Source organism: Leptonychotes weddellii, chromosome 5 (genome assembly GCF_054177405.1).
Source record: "Leptonychotes weddellii isolate Sample4059 chromosome 5, ASM5417740v2, whole genome shotgun sequence".
NCBI classification, from domain to species: Eukaryota; Metazoa; Chordata; class Mammalia; order Carnivora; family Phocidae; genus Leptonychotes; species Leptonychotes weddellii.
In genome coordinates, this window is record NC_138373.1 from 87,112,214 (window position 1) to 87,135,259 (window position 23,046).

Below are 23,046 nucleotides of genomic sequence, written 5' to 3' on the forward strand. Positions count from 1 at the left end.
CTCCCCAGTGTCTATCACCCAGTCACCCCATCCCTCCCACCCCACCCTCCACTCCAGCAACCCTCAGTTTGTTTCCTGAGATTAAGAATTCCTCATATCAGTGAGGTCATATGATACATGTCTTTCCAGAGCTATTTCAGATGCATTAATTGGTGCCTGGACTTTGTTCCTTTTTTTTTTTTTTTTAATTTGAGACAGTGGTTTACAATCTTAGCCATGTATCAAGATCATTTATAGTCTTTGAAAAGTACAAATGCTGTATGCCTAATCCACTTCCTGAATTAGAATCTCTAGAGAAAGGTCTAGGTCACAGGCATTTAAAAAGAACGTTGTGGGTGATTCTGATACACATTCAGGAATCCGAACCACTGACTGATTCTACCCCCTTAGACTTTCAGAAATTGTTACCTTTATCTTAGTATCTTATACCTATCTCTTTTTATCACAAAACTTTCTTTTAAAAGTATTATCTTAGCAGCATCTTATAATTGAAACTACATTCAATTAATATATGAACATCTGGTCCAGAGAGAATTTCTCCATCTACTAAGTTGTGATTTTTTTTTAAATTGAGCATCCTCTATGTATCAAATTGTCTGTTGTTTAGATAACTATAAAAAAATTTAAGATCCAATCTCTACCCCAAATGGCCCATGTTAGAAATTAGGGAGGGTGTTGATAGTATTATAAAAGGGGTACTCAGACTACTTAGATGTACTCCCAACCACAGCCTCCCTTCCTCATGAGTTTCCCAAGCGATATGAATGTGTAGAGAATGTGGGAAGTTGCTAGCTGGACTTTGGACCCAGACACCATTGTAGGTTGCAGTGTGGTTCTGAGCTGGATCACAAAGCCTAGGCTAGCCATCCATCCTGCGCTTTATAGCAGCTCCTGGTCATCATCCCAAATTATACGGTATTCTAGATGGCCACATGGAAGGAAGAAACTGGAATAAGGGAACCGGTCCTCAAATAAGGGCTTCAGGGGGCCATGGGCTTCCCAAAGAAACAGCCCCCAACTCAGCCTGCTACATTCACTTATGAAGGAAAACTTGAGGAGAGGAAGAACAAGCAAGCTTGTCCTGCTGACACCACTATGCCAGTGGGTGCACTGGATTCTAACAAGCCCATAACAACTTCTTGAGGGTGGCAGTCAAGGTGTAGGGTGGAACATGGGAAGACTGCTGCTCCAGAGCCTGCAAAAAACAATCTGGATGGGCAAAGAGTAAGGTACTCCCTTTCTGGATTTGCAGAGCACTGTGTGTATTTATAAATTGCTGTTATTTATTGTACTCTATTCTGTAATCCATCCCATTCATCCTTTTTTTTTTTTTAAGATTTTATTTATTTATTTGAGAGAGCGCAGAGAGCACAGCAAGGAGGTGGGGAAAAGAGAGGCAGAGGGAGAGGGAGAAGCAGACTCCCCGCTGAGCAGGGAGCCTGATGTGGGGCTCCATCCCAGGACCCTGAGATCATGACCCCAGCTGAAGGCAGTTGCTTAACCGACTGAGCCACCCAGGCGCCCCCATCCTGTTCGCTCTTGAGTGCTAACGCAGTTCCTAGCACACAGTAGCTAACCAGTGATGCTTTACGAGTGAAGGTTATCATGTAAAGCAAATACAGACTGAAAGATCATATAAATAATTACCTTACATCATATATATAATGCTGTAGAAGTTCAAAAAAGAAATAGTTCAATGGCATGGAGAGTGAGGAAAATCTTCACAGAGAAGGGGGGCTTGAGATAGACCTTTCTGTAGAGTAAACCTTGTATTTACGGAGCGAACATCTGACCTGTGACCAGGGCTGTGAACTCTCCCTTTGGATGTTGGAGAGTGGTGACAAGTCAGCTGGGACTTTGAAAGTGAGTAGAAGCTGGAGATCTGACCAAAGACCATCAGTGGTCAATATGTAGAACATTTAATGGCATAGTTCATCTTTCTCCTAGACAGGCAACCACAGAGGAAAGACTATTATAAATATTAGTAAATAAAATGGAAATATTTTCTCTCATAAAGAGGAAGAAAGCAAAAATGAAATGCAGCCTCTGGAACAATGGAAGTGAGTTTCTTTTGAAAACTAAGGGGTTTTCTGTTTTGTTTTGTTTTTTAACTTGTTTTTGTTTGTTTGTTGGTTAGTTACATCATAATGTAATGTGCCCATTAGAGGACAACAGAGAAGTAGGAAGAAGGGGAAAATATCATCCATGTTCCCCTGCCCCCCCAAGCAATTGCTTTTAACATTTTGATAAGTTGTTTTCTAGGTGCCAGTTTCATTCTTATTAAAACCCAAGCAACTCACTTTGATCAATGTTTCACATTTCCTCCCTTTTCTTCTCTTGTGTTGCTTCCCCTACTCCCTCTAAAGAGGATGTATAAGAAGATAAAATCATTTTGATTTAAAATATGGATTGTTTAGGCTTTTAGGAACAAAACTTAAAATTATGCATGAATTTTAGAACCATACATGATATTGAAAAAAATGCAAAAAAAAAAGAAAGAAAAAAATGCTCTTTCTGACCACTTACATGATGTGTTAAATGTTTATTGAAGATAGCTTATGGACAAAAAATATGACTAAGTAAAAAATAGATGTTGAAGAAAGCTGCGGATGATTGATGGGCATGGGGTTCATGAATTCCAGCAAGAATTGGTTCTCCAGTATTCAGGGGAGCTGTCCCCCCAGGGCCAGCAATATAGTTGGGTGTTTAGTCAGTCACACTCCCCTCCCCATACCTTGTCCTAGTCTGATTATACCCTTATTACCCTGGGGGCAGAGGAGCACAAAAGTGAAACTGGGAAGGAGCTGTTGGCTGAGTGACAGGATTTCATGAACCAGCAGGTCCTACCTGATACATTCCAGAGTCACCTCACAGATAAATAAGGACAAGGCATGAATGATCACTCTGCTATGCCACACATTTCCCAACTACCCAGTCTGTGTGCCTTAGATGGCGACACACTGTAGTAGAGTCACTTTGCCCTTTGTGCTTTGCTGTACTCTACACGCAATCCTGTTCTCACACATGTCACACTTTATTACACTTTTCTGGGAGGTGTCTCCCTCCAGTTGAATGTGAGCTTCTTGAGAGCAGGAACCTGCCTTTTAACCCTCTGTGCCACCCGGGTTACTTAACAATATTAGGCACTCAGTAAATGTTTATTGAATGAACGCAGGAAGGAATGTTGTAAAGGCAGCTCACTACTGAGAAAGTGGCACTGAGAAGAATTAAAATGATATAGTTAAACAGTTAGCCTTTGGGAAAGGAATTGCATTAGGAGACGGCCAGAGTGTTGAGCTTAGCTGGGGTGTGTCCTAGGCAGGTTTGTAGAGTGAGACTTAAGCAGGAGGGTACATCCTAAATATACTAAATGCCTAAACTGCATCCCAAATATAACTAAATTAGGCACTTAGGAAAAAAAAACAACACCACCAAAACACATCTTAAATACTCTATAGGCAATTCTGACCTGCATTCTTGGCTCAACACCAGTGCATGCAAGTATCTGTTAACATAACTACTTAATTTTATGATTTGGGCTAATAAAAGAGCAACAAAAGTTTCAAGTATAATTAACTAATTGAGCACGATGCTTTATTTGTACAAGTGCACCTAAGCTAAAGGTGGTGTAGATTATAAATAGCAATTGGCCTTTCCCCACATGCCAAATTGTTGTAAATAGACACCTTTTTATAAAATGTCTATCCTACCCTACAATGGCTTCCTATTTTTCTACACAGTTTGACAGAAAAAAAAAATGTGCTATTTAAACATTCCTGTCTGTTTGGAAATGAACTCACTACTCACTTGTCATTTCTCTATGTTTTTCTTCTGCCACTGCAGGTCTGTTGTTGCAGAGATGAGGATGCTCGTGGGCGATGCTGAAATTCACCTGGCTGGGTGCATTAGTTAGGGTAGCTTCCAGCTTCAAGGGGTAGAAATAACTCACTTAAAAGGAATATCTTTTGACTTGTTTATTTATTAACCATTCAACAAATATTGATTGAGCACCTAGTGTTTGCCGAGAATGATGGCATAGTGGCAAACAAGACCATTTCCTGCCTTGGAATACTCAAGGAGCTTGCTTCAGGCAGAGCTGTCTTCTGAAGCTCAAATAACGTTGTCAAATTCTCTCTCTCTCTCTCTCACCTCTGTTTTTCTCTGCTCATTGATCTTATTCTCACCTGTTGTAGAAAGACTCTCTCCAAGTTGTGGGAAAGAAACCCTACAATTGGTAGATTCCATTCCAAAAAAAAAAAAAGAGAGAGAGAGAGAGAGGATTGCACCCCACCCCGGTATCCTTACCTCATGCTTAATGGAAGAATTCTTACTCATTCTGCCTTGGCTTCTCCTTCATGTACCTGACCCTTAAACCCAGGGGAGGAGCAGGGATACTGTGATTGGCTAGACCAGGGCCAAAGGCCCATTCCTGCGGTCATGGAGTGGGCAGCAGTCTCACAAGACCATATTGAGATGGGTGAGGGGTCATCCTCCAACATTAGAGGGATTTTAGGCCATCAAAAACAGTGTCATCCATCATATCACGTGTGATCTTTCAGGGAGTATAACATTTGAGAAATGGAAACTTTTTTTCTGTCATAATTTAACTAATTTAGCTTAATACTAGATTATCAAAACATTGTTTTTGAAGTGCCAGCAATTTAGCAACTTCTGGAACATAATTTGAAATCGGTTGGGGAAGTCACGTGTGAATTTCCATCTTAATTTGATGTTACCTTCACAGGGTACATAGCACAAGATTATAAATAAAATGGCAGCCCTTTTATTGGCTGGGGTGTCAGACAGCATTTGTGGACAGTCACTTCCCTGAAGCAGTGGGTGGGGTCAAAGTTCCTGTGGAGGGAGCTCGAAAGCAATAGAAGAGAGTGGGCTGAATCATCTTTCTCTAGGGATCATTCTGGAAAAGTCCCACTTACAAAGCTGGGTGAGAATACAGTGGGTGGTGGTGAGGAAAAATAAAATTATATTATGAAGCAAAGCACTGATTTAGTAGCTAAAGCTAGAGAGATATCAGGCAGTGAGTATAAGAGGACAGGGAGGGTTCTACTCTTCTGTGGAGAATGTGGGAGGAAAAACCATGAGGACGGAATTGCCAAAGAGAAAGATAATGCATAGGAAAGGAAAAGTGAATAAGAAAACAGGACAGGGCTAGGATAATAGCTAACAATTATTGATTACTTACCCATGTCAGGAAATGGTCTCATGTTTTCATGAACTGCTGTATTTATACTTCATGGCAACCTTCTGAGATAAGTACTTGTAATGTTCACATTTTATAGAGAGGAAATTGAGGCTTAGAGAGGTGTGGGAAAGTGTCTACATCACACAGCTGGTAAGAGTTAGAGCTAAGACTCTCAGAGCTGCATATGAGAGAATTCACAGAAGAACTGTAGGAGAAAGAGAACATGGCCGGCATGAATTTGTCTTTGGGCCAAAGATGTCTTTAAAGGTGGTGATGACTGGATATGGAACCAAATGCCGGGAGTTATAAGTCTATGGAAACCTGCATATTATGAAAAGGATAAAAGACGTCAGTCTGGCTTAGGGTCAGACAGTGACTCAGTTTTTCTAACTAAGGAGGAGGGTTCGTGGTCAGAGTGAAAATCATGGAGTTTGCTTATAGCACATCGGATATTTAAAAATGACTTTGTGGTGTTTTTAATGTTATTATTTAGAAAGCCTGATTATCATTCATCCAAAGTGTCCATTTGAATGATTCCTAAAGACAACTCTTAAAAATGGGCAAACAGAATATAAAATTCAAGGATTTTAAAGAAATATTGTTTATGTCAGAAATATCTGAATCCAGATGAATTGTGTATAAGCACCATGACTATTTAGAATCTATAAATATTTGCTAAAACCATACAGCTTCTATGCACTGTGCTGAGTACTGCAGGACTGGTGGTGATTAGGAGGGCATGGTGTCTGCCCTCATGGTGCTTATGATCTGGACTCTAGATAGCATCTGTCCTTGCTGCCCTGGGACTTGGCAGGGATTTCTGTGTACAAAGCTCTGTGTACCCTTGTGATATTGTGATTTTATAAGAAATATATCTTTGGTTTCTGTCTCATTTCTGGCACAGACCTCCTAAAATCCTCAGAACTTCCTAAGTGATGAGTGTGATAAAGGTGTCTTTTTTATGTTAATGAGATTATATTGGGATTGTTCCTAAGGATGGGGACTGGTTGCCAGGAGAACCAACAGTGTGATTAGAGAGTTAGAAGTTTTGGTCTTACCCCCTGACCTCCAGGGATGAGATGGACTGGGGGTTGAATCAATCACCCATAATCAATGAATTAATCAGGCTATGTAATGAAGCCTCCATAAAAACCCAAAGGACAGGGATCATTGGTGAACTAGAATGCTTTCACATGCCACCGTGCCAGGCCCCAAACTCCATGAGGACAGAAGCTCCTTTGTTATGGACCTTGCCCTTTGTATCTCTTCATCTAGCTATTGGTTAGTATCCTTGAATATCATTTTTAACAAGCCAGTAAGTTCTGTAGCTGCTCCAGGAAATTAATCAAACCCAAGGAGAGGATCATGGGAACCTCTGATCCATAGCCAGTAAGTCAGAAGCACAGGTAACAACATCTGAAGTTGGACCAGTCTTCGTCTAAGTGGGGCTGAACCCTTAACCTATGGAATCAAGGCTGTCTCTAGGTCAATAGAGTCAGAATTGAATTGAAATGTAGAACACCCAGCTGGCGTTTGGAGAACTGCTTGGTGTTATCGGGGGAAAAAGCCCACACATTGGAATTGGGGGCAGAGTTCTTATTACATAGGTTTAACACATATGTTAACATGTCAAACCTGTGTGTTAACATAAATGTACTAATGCAATTTCTTCATGCAATGAAAAATTCAACTCAAAATATACATTAAACTTGTACAATTTTTTGTGTATCCATAAATCTAACAAAGTCCAAGTCATTCAGCTAAAATATATATTGAAAGGACACCAGTCTTAGAGTAAGAAGGAAAAATATAGCCTTGAGCAAATCACTTAATCACTCTGAAGAAATTCTGACTTTATATAGAGTTTTGGTTAGATTTAAAGAGATAATATGTGAGAGAACTTTCTAACCTATAAAAATATGTATACACATTCCAGACGTTATTTTTGTAATTCACAGAAAATTATGTTTTTGTTTTTTTAGAGAAAATTTTCAGAAAACGATGTGGTTTTATGAAAATGTGTCTATAATTAGGCATAGTGATAAATATGTTGTGAGATAGAATCTGGAAGTAGAAAGGTTCTATATCTAAAATCTGCATCATTTAGAAGAAAAATATTTGATACTACATTCATTGTATACATATCTTAGAAGAGGCTGAAGATCTGAATTCTCTCAACTGCCTTCTTTCCAACCCTGCAAACTTAACTGCATTCTATTGAGTCTTACATTCTTTCCTCCTATCTCAGCCTATGAAGGGAATTTCCATCTGACTAATTCTCCTGCCTCAAGGAACTTATCTGATCAATTATCCAAAAAAATAAAAAAGAGGCAAAATATTCCTCAACTTTATATTATCCCTTTAGCTACATCTTTTTTTTCCCTTTCCCTTCTCTGCTAAGCTTTTCCATAGATTTCTTTACACATGTTCTTCCCCTTTGTCCCTTCCCACTCACTCTTAAACTCACTGAAACCTTAAAACTACTATATGGGACTGCTCTTGGCAAAAGCAGTCAGTGGCCATCCTGCCACTAAAGCCTCTGGACATTTTATGTTTACCTTACTTGATTCTCTGTGGAGTTCAAGGAGGGAGTGAGTTTGGGGTACATTTGGGACATTCAAATGGAGATATGAGTAGGTATTTATATTTGCAGACCTAGAACTAAGGACAGAAGTCTGGGCTCCTTAGATTTGGGAATCTGCAGTGAAGCCATGGAATGTGTAGTGTAAGAAGACGGAAGACAAAGAATACCAACATCTAGGAGTTTGGCGAAGGAAATACAATCCATGAAGAAAGTTGAGAAGGAAGGCTGTGGTGGTTTTAAAATATGTCTTTGATACTCTTTGATACTTTGATACTCTTCCTTTCAATAGAAGGATCTAAATTCTTCTCCCCTTGAGTGTGGGCTGGACTTAGTGACTCTCTCCTAAAGAATGTGACTCAAGAGTTACTAAGTTACTAAGACTTTTGAGGCCCTGTCATAAAAAGGATAGCTTTTACCTTGTTCTCTCCATCTCTGACTCTCTTGTTCTAGTTGAAGCTGGCTACCATGTTGTCAGGGTACTCAAACAGCCCTGTGGAGAGCCAGTGAGTGGAGAGGTCACATGGAGAGGACCAAACTTGCTAGCTGTAGGAGTGAGTCACCTTGAAAGCAGAGCCTTCTGCTTCAGCCAAAACTTCAGATGATTCCAGGCCCCAGTCCTCAAGCCTTCCAAATGATACCCCAGATAGCATGAGGAAACAAACCATCCCTGCTGTGCCCCATTGGAATATGAGACCCACAGAAACTATGAAATAATAGATATTATTGTTTCAAACCACTAATTTTTGGGGTGATTTATTATGTAGCAATAGATGATTAATACAGAGGAGCCAGAAAGGCAGGAGAAAATTAAGAGTTTGTTAAGATAATTGAAAAAACCCAACTCTCTATTATCCAAAAAATATAAAGAACTTATACAACTCAATACCAAAAAACAATCTGATTTAAAAATGGGCAGAAAATCTGAATAGACATTTTCCCAAGGAAGACACAGAGATGGCCAACAGACCCATGAAACGATTCCCAACATCACTAATCATCAGGGAAAGGCATATCAAAACCACAATGAGGAATCACCTTACACCTGTTAGGATGACTATTATCAAAAAGACAAGAAATAAGTGTTGGCAAGGATGTGGAGAAAAAGGAATCCTTGTGCACTCTTGGTGGGAATGTAAATTGGTGCAACTACAATAGAAAACAGTATGGTTTCTCAAAAAATTAAAGATAGAAATATCATATAATCCAGTAATTCTACTACTGGGTACTTACCCAAAGAAAACAAAAACACTAATGCAAAATGATATATGGACCCCTGTTTATTGCAGCATTATTTACAATAGCCAAGATATGGAAGCAACCCAAGTGTCCATCCATAGATGAATGAATAAAGATATGATATATATATATTCCATTGTAATGGAAAAGAGAATGAAAACTTGCCATTTGGGACAACCATAAAAAAAAAAAGAATGAAAATCTTGCCATTTGGCATAACATGGATAGACCTAGAGGGTATCCTGTTAAGTGAGATAAGTCAGAGGAAGACAAATGCCCTATGATTTTATTTACATGTGGAATCTAAAAAACAGAACGAATAAACAGACTCTTAGATACAGTGGTTGCCAGAAGAGAGGTCGGTGGAGGGATAGGTGAAAAAGATGCAGGGGATTGGTGGTACAAACTTCTAGTTATAAAATATATAAGTCATAGAGATTAAAAGTACAGTATAGGGAATATGGTCAGTAATATTGCAATAATTTTGTATGGTGACAGATGGTGACTATTTTGACTTACCATGGTGAGCATTGATTAATGAATAGCATTGTGAAATCTGAGGACACCTGAAATTAATATAACATTGTATGTTAACTATACTTCAATAATAAAAAATTCCCAACTTGTTCAATTGTTAATTACTGATGGAGGTACAGTAACTCTCTAGAGTTCTTTTTATCACATTTTGAAAACTGAGATGTCATTACATAAAATAACATGCATAGATCTTAAGTGTTGTTCAATGAGTTTTCACAATTGTTTACACTCACATAGCCATCACCTAAGCCAAGATAAAGAAGACTTCTGTCATTCCAGAAAGTCTCCTCCTGCTCCTTTCCAGTCAATTCTCTTAGGCCAACTCCATAATCACTTCTTAAATTCAATAATCAAAGATTAGTTTTGACCTTTAAAAATTTTGTATATAAATGGAATTATACAGCATGTATTATTTTATGTTTGTTTTCTTTGTCTCAGCATGCTGTTAAGATTCATTCAGATCATTGCTTATATCAATAGTTCATTCTCTTTTTTAAAATTTAATTGAAGTATAATTAACATACAGTGAATAGCACATTCCTTCTTATTGGCAAGTAGTATTCTGTTGTATGGATGTACCACAACTTGTCTATCCATTCTTTTCCCAGTATTCTTATTTAAAATTGATTTAGTTATTTCTTCATATGCAGTGAAAACATTGAACTTACATGGACAAAACTACATGAAGAAAATTATATGTAGAAAAATTTGATAGCATTATAAATAACATCATATAAGGAGGTGGAATGAATTAGAAAATGACTGGTAGTTATCATCTTTATAGACTCTCTATCAAATGAGAAAGTTTTAAGTCCTCTGTTGACCAAAAGGGTGTACTTCCCTTACGACGCTTACCCTGAAAATATAAACTGCCATGAAAAAATTCACAAATGGGTCAATTCCTCTGAAAAAAAAAAAAATTGAACCAAAAGACACACTGAAAATTAATGACATAGGAGAAAAGAAAATAGAAAAAAGTGGGAGTTTTTAAAATTTCTTGTACACACAGGGACACACACACACGCACATATCCGCAATACCTATAGTCATTTTCATATGGGCCAATGATGCTGCATGTCATAAATGACTTTTCAGTTGCTCTCTGTAGAGTATTTGATACCTCTTTCAATCAAATCTGATTGAACTCCGATATGTTTAATTACATATTAAAGATATTTGATACAGTCCTTGGAACTGTAATAATTTTCCTACGAAATCTTTTTTGTTCTTGGTGAATCTAAGACCATGTGTCCAGAAAAACATTGGTTTAAAGATTATTTCTAGTTGGATCTCCTAAGGACATTTTGTTAATGACATTGGTTATAAAGAGAGTTATCATCTTGCCAGTTCTGAACTTTTGAAGTGTAAATACTTCCCAGTAATGTGGAATTGGGGACCCAGCAGAGACAGATACTAAGCTTAATTGTGTTATTTTCCCCAGAGGATCAAAATAATCTCAAATCATATATTAACTACTCTTCTGCAATTTTTTTTATTTATTTTATTTTATTTTATTTTTTTTAAAGATTTTATTTATTTATTTGAGAGAGAGAGAATGAGAGAGGGTGAGTACATGAGAGGGGGGAGGGTCAGAGGGAGAAGCAGGCTCCCTGCCGAGCAGGGAGCCCGATGCGGGACTCGATCCCGGGACTCCAGGATCATGACCTGAGCCGAAGGCAGTCGCTTAACCAACTGAGCCACCCAGGCGCCCCTCTTCTGCAATTTTTAATTTACAATCTCTGTTAGTTTTGAGTTATGAGAGTAGCCAGTAGAGTATCTGAAAACACTTTATTTCTACTTTGCCTTTCTTCCTGGTAGTATAAATATCTGAAGAGATTATTGCTTAACCTATAAAACAGAGACATTATAATTTATGAACACTAAAAAAACCCTGCTCATTTCTGTTAAACTATGTGATGAGCTGGAAATGGTGATTTTTCTGAGTGGAAAGGACATGTTAAATAAAGGAAAAGCTTTCCTTGTTGTATCCTTAATGACCCTCCCATTCCATTTTAGCCTTGATTATTCTTTATCACTAACCTTCTGACAACTTTTCTCATGCTCTTCTTTGCTTCTACTTCCCCATGTCAGTTAAGTGAAAATACCATTCTTATCACCATCATCTCATGGTTATAAGACCAGGCCCACTCCAACATAGATTCAGCCAAGCAGTTGGGAATTCGAGCATGTGTAAGGCTCCCTGTATTACGCTTCCTTCCCTGGAAGCTGAAAATTGAAGTTGGTGGTTGTAATCAGACTAGAAGGATTACCGTTCACCTGGGCTGTTGTTCACTGCTACGGGTTTCATTTGTATGGTCAGCAAATAAAGCCTGTGCCTAGTTACAAATGAGTAACAGAAATAATGCTCTTCGGGCGCCTGGGTGGCTCAGTTGGTTAAGCGACTGCCTTCGGCTCAGGTCATGATCCTGGAGTCCCGGGATCGAGTCCCGCATCGGGCTCCCTGCTCGGCAGGGAGTCTGCTTCTCCCTCTGACCCTCCCGACCCTCCCCCCTCTCATGCTCTCTCTCTCTCTCAGTCTCTCTCTCTCAAATAAATAAAATCTTTAAAAAAAAAAAAAAAAAGAAAGAATGCTCTTCATCAACTATTATATATATATATATATTATGGCGGTGAACCAAGATATTTTTGTAAAATTCTCAGATAGTCTTAGGTTCAAGGCTAATAGCCAGTTCTGTGATGGATAAAATACTACCTATGATCATTAAATTGTTTAAAATCATAAATGATTTACACAATCCACTTGTTTGCCTGCAGGAAGTAATTAATAAAATAGGCAATCCACAAGAGTTCACATTTGGTTTCCCCACCCCCTCCTTACTAACTAGGTGAGTGGCCTAATAATCTGGTCACTTAATAATTCTGATACTTAATTTTTTCATCTTTAAAAGTGGGAACTATAATTATAAGGTGGTTGTGAGGAGTAACAGTCAGGTGTGCAAAGCACCTAGCATGTACTTAATACAGAGTGGATACTCAGTAATTAGTTTCCATATTATTCATAACAACAAATAATTATTTCTGTGTAATCAGTTAGCTTCCTAAAGATGTTTACCATGTTTACATAGAAAACCACGACAGTTTTGTCATTTGGGTTGTTCTCAGTCAGGCCCAAGTGAGGCGGGTATCTTGGTGTAACACCAGCTTTTATTTGTCTCTTCTCACTAGAAATCCTAGTGGTGTGGTCGCCCCACAGCTGATAATGACCTTACCTCAGCCCTATGCCCCTCTTGTGAGAGAACCTTGCTTCTACTGCTTCTACGGGGACCACTGGCCTGTGTGGTTTGAATTCTGCTTTTCGAGCTACTGCATTTATTCCGTGGACCATATTTTTCTCACTGACCCAGAAGGAAGGTATAAGAAAACACTGAAGTTCATAAAGTAAGAATATATTTTATACTTTCAAAGGTACCTTTGTTAGGACCTGACAGTTTACGAGGAGAGTTGATGACGATTAGTTTATAATTCTAAGAAAACAAAGCGGGGAATTAGACTTTCTTTAAAATTAGCTGATAGTGAGCAATCTAGGAGTAGGCTTTATCTCTCCCAGCATCATGGCAACATCATTTGTATTTTAAATACATCTTTCTGAATGTTACAATGACCATACCAAAGTAGATATTAAATACTCCAAAAGGACTGGATAATTTCTTAGTGGTTTCACTGAAATTTTCTCTAAGTGCTACTGAGTACAGATATGTGGGAATAAGAATAATTGGTTTTATTGATTCGTTCTGTGACTTTGGGCTGGGACTGAATCTATCTTCAACATCCTTACGTTGTAACACGTTGTAGGTGCTTTAAAAATATCTCTGATGTGGACTGCATTAAATTGTCCATGTCCAAGGGATATAACAAGCCCCCTAGGCACTGATGTGGAGATTACTGAAGACTGGTTGGGAAGTCCACATAAACGACAGAAAGAACTTTTAAAAACACATACAATTGGGAGAATGTATTAGCCCAACATCTCCATAAACAGTGCTTTCAAAAGCAAATACCTCAATGGGAAAAGTGACTTTATTTGTCAGCTGGATTGCAGAATTTATAAAGAAGGAGAAGAGCCTATTCCTTTGTTGGAAAATAAGAACAATTTAACTTCTGGAAATGACTTCGCAGCTTGGAGCCCAGCAATGCCTATTTTGGATTAAACTGTCTATTAATTAAACTCAAATGATTAAACATTCATCACCTTGCATTGCACCTCTCAGAAAACAAAAACAAAACCAAAAACATCCTGGGGTTTTGAGTGAGGAAAACAGTCGCACGCACACACACACACACACACGTAGCCTGTCTAAAGTGCATACACACGTAGCCTGTCTAAAGTGCACACACACGTAGCCTGTCTAAAGTACACACACACACACACACACACACACACGTAGCCTGTCTAAAGTGCATAAAGTGCCCAGGATCCCAGGATTTCGAAGGCCAAGGGAGCCGCGCCGTCTCCCGCGGGGGTCCGCACCCCCCGCGGGTGGGCCCAACAGGCGCTGCGTCCCTGCGCGTTGGCAGTTGGCGACCCCCCTCGACTCCCCCTCTGCTGCGGGCTCCCTGTGGCCTTTGGAGGCTCGGCGAGTCGGCTCCAAATGTTTTCCATATTTGTTCAGCCTCCGTAATCCGAATACCAGGGCAGGCTCAGCCCGCCCAGCGCCGCGCTCCGGGGCCCAGCGCGCCGCACACGCACCCACCCACCCACGCAGCGGCCATGGGCAAGGACAAGCAGCCCCGCGGCCAGCACAGGCAGGGGGGGCCGGCCGCGGACGCCGCCGGGCCCGACGACATGGGGCCGAAGACGGGCAAACGGGCCCCCAAGGAGTGCGGGGAGGAGGAGGCCCGGACGTGCTGCGGCTGCCGGTTCCCGCTGCTGCTCGCGCTGCTGCAGCTGGCCCTGGGCATCGCCGTGACCGTGGTGGGCTTTCTCATGGCGAGCATCAGCTCCTCCCTGCTAGTCAGAGACACTCCATTTTGGGCTGGGATCATTGTAAGCATCAAGTCTGTTTTGCCTAAGCGCGTCTGCCAAACAGGAATGCACAGCAGCATGGTCGAGTCCAGACTAACCCAACTGCATGCGCCCTTCCCCAGCTCCACTCCTCTAACTCGCGCTCTGCTTGGCGACGTGCGGGCCACACTTGGTTTGCCCGGGGGCAAGGCTGGGCGCGGTGGGACTCGAGCCCCTCTTCCGCTTGTTTGTTGCTCCAAACGCCTCGGGGCGGGCCTGCCTCTAACGGCCTGGAGCTGGGGAGGCGAGTCAGAGGCGGCTTATTTTGGTCAACTTGAACATTCTGGATAACAACAGCAGATTCACTTCGCCTTTGTCCTCATCCTGGTCCCCGGACCCCACCCTTGTCTCTAGATAAGTAACAAACAGTGAAGTAAGTTCACGGAGGAAAAGCAGGTTAGGAAAAAGCCTGCACTTGGGGTTGCCACATTGGGGGGTATTAATTTGATTTTTTACATTTGAGATTTCATTAGTAAATTTTATAAAGTAAGGTTTTAAAGCAGGAAATATGAATACAGCCAGCACAGCTTTAATCTGCTGGAGCCTAAAGTGGGATAAAGGCAGGGGGCTGGTCATGGCAGAAGCGTGTTTGGGACTCTGCTAACGGATGTACTGTTCTAGGCAGAACACTGGTCAGCTGTTGTGAGTGTTGGAACACACAGCATACTTGGCTTAATTAAATGGCTTCTTTGATGTGAAATGGGGGCCATTTGTTGGGCTCCTCCTGTTGCTTGTCCTGGTAGAGGCCTTACATTGATTATTTCTAAACCCCACATCATCCTTATGGGATAGTTATTATTATTTCATTTCGCAGATGAGAAAACTGAGGGCAGACTCACCACCCAGGGTCGTGAGTTGGCAAAATTGGCCAGTCAGCCAAGTTGATTCCTTTTTGAACCAGACTACATCTGCATTTTCCTCCCTGAGCCACACTGCCACCCCGTTTAGTTTGTAATTTTAATATTCTGGCTAAAATCTCTTTCATGTACATTTAGTTCGCAGTTTTTTATTTTATTTGATCCGTGAAACAACGCTCGGAGGTGGGAACTGTGACCCCTCTTGGCACACGGGGAAGCAAGCTAAGAGAAGTTAAATGACATTCTCAAGGCCCAGAGATTAAAAGTGGCAGAACCAGGAGACACTAGAATGGATACTTCTGGCCCCTAATATCATACTGCGTCATGACTGCTTTTACTGACCACAGGAACTACCCTCAAAATAATTTTGTATCAGGGACAGATGTTAAAAGCACCTGATAAATATGCATTGATGCAGGAATTTCCTCATTAAGAGTATTTGAACTCACAAATTCTTGCCAAGTAATTTAAAACTTTTAATTTGTGTACTAAGAATTCCCATGAAATTATCATGATTGGAGTTTTCTAAATCAAGTAATTTTAAAAATAGCTTTTCACTAAGATATACTGGGTATTTTAGTAACCTAAATGACTGTCAAGATACTCAGAGGGGGAAAAAGTGTGTCTTTTAAGACCAGGCGAATTAAAAGAAAGAAGGAATGAAAGTCCTTCATTCCATTGTTTTGAATATCACTTACAAGTGTGTCTTCTATCCTTTCTTTATATCAACTTTAAAAAGCCCGGTACCAGAAAAGCAAATTCGATGGGCAAAATGAGTCTTGATGTTTAAGGCACGCACATACAAATCATGCAACTCTGAAATTTCACGAAGTGAGCAATTCTGAAATTTCACGAGCGCCTGTTGGGAGCATCATGTGCTCCTAATTGCCTTGGAAGCTCCCTGGGTGTGATACAAAGAGCATCGCAGACAGCCAGGTCTCTGTTTTTTCTAGTTTTCCAGTTTATAAAGTAGGATCCACTTGAAGTTTGCTCGTGCTGTGTAGCCCTGATGGTATCTGTAAATCTAAGCTTTCTTTCAACAGAGAAGTTGTGGAGAGACAAGCAGTTAGGGGAGACCGGTGAGGAGGGTCTCGAGGAGCCAGGTGAGGAAAAACTCTCCTCCCCGCTGGGCCAGAATTGCAGCCTCCCACAGACACCGTGCTTGTCGTCCTCATCTGGCTGTCAGTGGTTGGTCACGGGCGCTCTTCCAAACTTTCAGGGAAGGGAAGTGAGAGGGCGGCCGGATGAGAACGTACAGAAGCATAAACACCGCGCCTGGTACTGAGCCACGGGTTGGACATCATTTGCTGAATAACTTTGGGCAAGTTACTTAACCTCTCTAGGCTTCCATTTCTTCACTGATGAAATCAGAATGGTAATAATTCCTACCTCTTGGGGTTATTGTGAGAATTAAACAAATCAATACATGTTCTAATACTTAGAGCAGGGCTGGCTAATGGTGAGCATTCAGTGAACTGTTAGCTCTTTATTAGCAGTCAGAGAAGCAATCGCCCGGAGTGGCAATCACTCTTCAGATTGGAGGTGGCTCTATTTCTAGTCTTGCGGAAGAGTTATTCCAGACTCGTTACATTTCCTAGACCAGTTGAACCCTGAAGGTGATACCAATTTGACTGTCTCCACTTTTTCTGTTCATAGCCGAATTACTACTAACAATCTTATGGTATTAGATTAATCCAGTACTTTCTGGATCTCTCTGGAGACTTCTAACAATTAACTTGGAGGAAAGGGACCTCCTCGGGGTCATTTCCCTCGGGGACATGGAGTGATTGTGGTCTGGGATATCCTCCAGGGAATGCTGAAATGTTTGCCCTGTTGAGATCTGCTAGACCAAAGCAGTACAGGTCAGTCCCAGGGGCTGAAGCAAAGTCAAAACCCACTTCAGTAATTTAGGCTGAATTCGAATAAGCTGGGGCCACCAGACTGTATACCCAGTCCATCGGCATCTTTAATGTTTCACTCTTCTAATTCTCTTTATACTGGTTCCCTCTTACCGTATAGTACTTACTTCACTTTACAAAGGTGACTATCCCATTACTTTGGGATTTGGGAGTCACCGTTCTCATCATAGAATCTGGGTAGGTGGATGAATCCACTTAGGTGACTTCTTATTGATCAATGTCTGGGTGACTTGATGAATATTCAGTGAACTTCTGGCTATAAACTGGAGAAGTCCTTGATGATCTATGATCAGAGATTTATGTCCAGTGGAATTTTAGGAAAACAAATAGGTTATTTCTTGCCTATCCGTAAATGTGACTTCCCTCATCCTCTGTCAGAGAGATGACTGAAGGCTTTTTACTTAAGTTACAAAAGATTCCTCTAAAGGAAAAAAAAAAATGGAATGGAGCCACTATAGAGACTTGGTAACCTGTAAAAGTACCATTCTTCTCTCAAAATTCTGTATAAATGGTTTGAGGGTTCTAAGTCACACCACAATGGCAATACAAAGTGAAACAGGGTCTTTGAGGATGAACTTGGCTAGGGGTAGGGGGTCCTAGGAAATGAAAGTCTGCTTTGCATTTTATTCTATTAATGGTTTGAGTAGTTGGGTCAAATAGGCATTTAAGTTTGCTCATCATTCCAGAATTCTTATTGATGATAAATGTGTATGGACTGAAGGAATCTAAGAACTTTGAGGCCTTTACTTAATTCTTGCTCAATAGAATACAATTTTGGCTTAGGTGAAGTGTAACATGTTTGAACTTTGGCTTATTTTCCTTCATGCAGTAACATTTGTTGGGAGTGCTGTGCTAGGCATTGGTCTAAAAATAATGAATCATATACCAGGAGGAGGAGATCTCTAGAGATCCTGATGGGCATGTGCCCTCATCACATCCGACAGTAATGAATACTTCCGATTAAAAAATTTAACCTACACAAATATTTTTAAAGCCCATTTACCTTTCAAGGTATTTCACTTACAGTGATTTATTTGCTTTGGCATCTCTACTCTGAAGTCAATTTCAGAGCAAACTCTTGCATCTCATCCCCAATGGGGATGCATAGTATTTGTTAGTCTCTTGGCCCTTGTAGGGAATATTCCCATGGAAAGTAGGAATTTGCCTTGTTGTGGTTTTCAGCTTTCCTCATAATTTTCTCCATTGCTCCCATATCGCACTCAGCTAGAATAAAAACCCTGAGATAAATACCACATTAATCACATTAGAAAATTTAAGGAAAGGGCTTAAAAGGAAGGGAAGAATATTTCCTTTCCTTAATGTCATTCATAAAACTCATCATATGAATCTGTAGTGATTAAGAGTCCTGTCAAGAATTTCAATAACAGTTTTCATATGTTAACTTACTCTAAGGAATTCAAAATGCAGGTGTATTCAGATTTTAAAGTCTATTTTTATCCTTGGCTTAATGGAAGGGAAAATTGGGTGGTTATTTATTTTAAAACAGAGTATATCCTGAAATGCACAAGTAGATATATGACATGTAGCAAGTAAGGAACAGATATTATCATCCATAATTTATAAGTAGAAAAACTAAGTAAGACATGATGATTTGGCTACAAAATTTGATCATGGTTATAGGAGAAATTGGAAGTGAGGAAGGTTTGGCATTTGGGTTTTAGATAGACCCTAAAAAAGTCAAGAAGCTAAAAGTAGTGTCAGTTTTCCATATAGGTATATTGACACTTGAGAAAGTTAACTTCAAATTATGTTTTTAGGAATACATTACATAGTAATACATTATTTTTCATATTGGGACTTTGATATGCTTCTAAAATCTAATATCATATCTCTGGTACTACTGGGAAATAACTTTTATTATAGCAACTGTCACAGGTTTGTTAGAAACTGAGGAGTGGTAATTATATGGCCTAACTCAGTCTCCACGGAGCATATGTAATAAATAATGGTAGGAAAATTATCTTACAGGTACATGAAGTTCTCCCAGTAAGTATAAAAATGGAATATAACAATTAATTTGTCAAAAGAAATTAATTGTAATCAGTGTATAAAAATAAAAGGGATTATTTGAGAATTTGGTGATCTGTTTCCTGAAAGAATATTAGAATAAAGAATAAGGAAGCTTAAGATTGGACAGAATCATTAGGAGAAATGTATTTTTACCTCTCCTGCTAGCCTGATACTAAGCCACACATGCCAAGGCCAAGGAAGGGCTTGTTTAATGAGGAAGTTATCCCTGGATCTTCTATCTCTTTTTAAAATAAGGAGAAGTGATGGGTCCTGATATTTTTCAGTCTGTAGTGTGGATCTACTCAACGCAGAAAGTTAATCTCTGGAAACTTTTGAGATATCAATCATCATTCGGTTTTATTTTTTATGGTAGATATACTAGTGCATAGAATTTGGGGGTAATCAAATGAAACAGAAAGACATTTATTCTCTTTAAATACAGTGTATGTCCAAGGGACTCCTATGTATCCCTGGACACATGATGGGTACCTGATCAGTGTTGAATTGGATTCTGTCTATTCCATACTTCCCATTATCTTTGCTTCTGTTTGAACTTACAAAAACCCATTTCTTTTTCAAGATTTTATTTATTTATTTGCCAGAGAGAGAGAGAGAGAGAGAGCGAGCACATAAGCAGCGGGAGTGGCAGGCAGTAGGAGAGAGAGAAGCAGGCTCCCCGCGGAGCAGGGAGCCCAGTGTGGGGCTCCATGTAGGCCTCAATCCCAGGACCCTGGGATCATGACCTAAGATGAAGGCAGACACTTAACAGACTGAGCCACCCAGCACCCTGCGAAAACCCATTTTTTAAACTATGGTTTGAGGAATGACATATAGTTGTGTTTTGCAATACAGACTTAAGTTTATTGATAACATTTTAAAGAACTATTAGGGAATAATAAGGAATGTGTTATTACTCCATTTTGGGCTCCGGGGTTCCAGAAATATCCGGGATACACTAACTTAGCATTACTGAGATGTTTTATTTCTTGTTACAAAATGACTACAGGATTAAAAAAGAAGAGGAAAAAGAGGTCATTTGACTTATTTCACATACTCTAAGTAGAATAAATTAGGACAAATTAGGATTCACGTGGCTGAATGCCGATGTCTTCCTTCTACAAAGAAAGCAATGCATAGATTTTCCAATTTAGTCTAAGAATTTCATAGTTTGCCAATATGATATCCACTTTGAATTTGTTCTGAGGAAATGGCTGTTTTCTAGTCCTTTTCTTGCCTTTAGCCTTGTCTGTGACATTTGTACTAGGGGCATTCTTTAACCCAGTCTACTTGCTGGTGTTCTTCCCCCCCCCCACCCCAAGAGTTAGCATCGACATTAAAGGATCCACACGAGGCTCTGGGAAGAGCTCAGTATGCATATTTCCTTGTTGCTGTAGGACAGGAATGGAATCTAGTCATTAAACTTTAGTTAGATACTATGTCATTGCAAACTAGAGAAATGCTGATCAGAAAGGGTCCATCAGAGTCTAGAGCTGGATGGGACCTCATGATGATCATGATTTTAACTCTAGTTATTTCTTGCTGTGAATATCCAAGTCCAGGTTTATGACAACGAGGTCATAAGCTGAAGCTGAACTATTTTTTTTTAAGTGGATATTGGTGACAGTATTTATAACATAAACCGTATAAAAGCCTATTTCAGAGGCACATCCTTTTTGAGATTTTTTGGATGCCGCCTCACATCTCAGTGTATTGAGATAAAACTTGGCAGGAGTAACTGTCAGATGCCTGAGCTAGGCAGCTCAGTGGATCACCCTGGTTCATTTTAAAATTTATATGTGTATACCTACGTGTTTGAAAATAACGAAAATGCATTTTCCTTTCGGTCTTAGTCTGCTCCAGTGGGTTCTGTTCAGGTGTCTCCTCCCAGCTTGTACACAGCTGCTTCCTCACTGTGTGCTGCCATGGTCTTCCTTCCGTGCCTGTGCTTGGAGAGAGAGCACGATCTCTCTTCCTCTTGTAAGACCACCAGTCCTATCGGATTAGGGCCTCACCCTTCTGACCTCACTTAACCTTAACTACTTCCGAAAAGCCCTATCTCCAAATTCAGTCACCTTGGGGGTTAGGGCTTAAACATAGGAATTTGGGGAGGACACACACAGTTCCATCCACAGCCCTTTCAGTGAGGGATGTAAGTTGGTATAACCACCTCAGTGTTTTTTAATCTCGTTTCCCAGCTTATTCCTGAAGGCCCTACAGCTTCCACTGGAACAGCCGGAAGTCTGAATGTTTGTTTGTTTGTTTGTTTAAGATTTCATTTATTTATTTGAGAGAGAGAATGCGAAAGACAGAGCATGAGTGGAGGGGGAGGGGCAGGGGAAGAGGGAGAAGCAGACTCTCCACTGAGCCTGATGCGCGACTTGATCCCAGGACCCTGGGATCATGACCTGAGCCGAAGGCAGATGCGTAACCAACTGAGCCCCCCAGGCGCCCAGTCTGAATGTTTCTAATGGGAATTCGGAGCCAGTGAACTGATATGTGGGGGTGCAGCGGGGTGGCAGGGCTCTGTGCTCATGCTGGTAGTGAGGAGTGAGTCCCAAGGAGGTGGTTTTTACTGCGTTTACAGATTGCTGCTTCTGTCAAATTTCCGTAAAAATAAAGTGTAGTAGATTCAGCTAGTGACCACAATTCTTAGGCTAGCTTGGGCATTTCATTTGCTACCTTAGCTCTTTAAGGCTTAGGAACCACTGTTTAGTAAATTTCTGCCTTTGTTTTCTGTTCTGGGAGTGACTCGCTGTCAGGACCTAGTGAAATGACACCTTGGATTCTGAGGCAAGGAAATGAGGGTGGTTGGCTGTGCGATGGCCACTGGCCTCTGATGGACAGTGAACTCATGCTTAGTGTTTCTAGAACTCAAGGGAAGTCACCTCTCGCGTCTTTATACCATGCAGCTCTTGTTCTCATTTTTGACGATGGTTCTGAAAGTGACCAGATGACCAGTCATTGTTCTATGGAATGCGTCAGAATAAAACTCTGGAGCTGTTCCCACCTGAGTCTCATGATGTAACAGCCTAGGAGCCTGCATCTCCTTGGTAGATGCCCCCTTCGGCTCACCTTCTCATAGGATCCTGTTTGTCCAGCTTAGACATCCCAAACGGGGCTCTGCTTTCCTTTATCAAGTGCCACACAGCGCAGACCATCCCAGAGGGAGAGATGAAAGGACACTAACTAGAACTGTCTGGTATGCCACCTTCCAACAGTTGATCCAGTCCGAGTACCAGAATGAGGAGCACACACAGGGCATGGCCCTTGTGCCAGGGATACCCTGCAATGTCTCCGGGTTGATCTTTGAGCATATTTAAATTTTTTTTTGTGTGTGAGAGAGAGAATGAGAGAGAGCACGAGAGGGGGGAGGGTCAGAGGGAGAAGCAGACTCCCCGCCGAGCAGGGAGCCCGATGCGGGACTCGATCCCGGGACTCCAGGATCATGACCTGAGCCGAAGGCAGTCGCTTAACCAACTGAGCCACCCAGGCGCCCTAATTGGTATAATTAAATGATAATGTTTAAAATATATCAATTAAAGCAATATCTACTTAATTGATTTTAAACATTATCATTTATACTATCATATCTTTTATACTATGAAGGGTCATCATTCATATTATTTTTTTTTAAAGGTTTTATTTATTTATTTGAG

General features: G+C 40.5%; 1 protein-coding gene across 6 annotated transcripts in view; it reads left to right on the top strand.

Moving 5' to 3' along the window:
* Positions 1-23,046, top strand: part of SSPN (sarcospan) — a 117,183-nt gene that overhangs the window by 48,939 nt on the left and 45,198 nt on the right. For 2 of the 6 annotated variants that reach the window (XM_081819062.1, XM_081819063.1), the window contains exon 1: positions 14,015-14,565. The exons of 1 other annotated variant lie outside the window; for it this stretch is intronic. In XM_081819062.1, the coding sequence (XP_081675188.1) occupies positions 14,290-14,565 (276 nt within the window). In that variant the 5' untranslated portion in view covers positions 14,015-14,289. Of the gene's footprint in view, positions 1-14,013; positions 14,566-23,046 lie in introns of those variants that run through there. 3 more of the 6 variants (XM_081819061.1, XM_081819064.1, XM_006750462.3) reach the window with 3 other exon arrangements.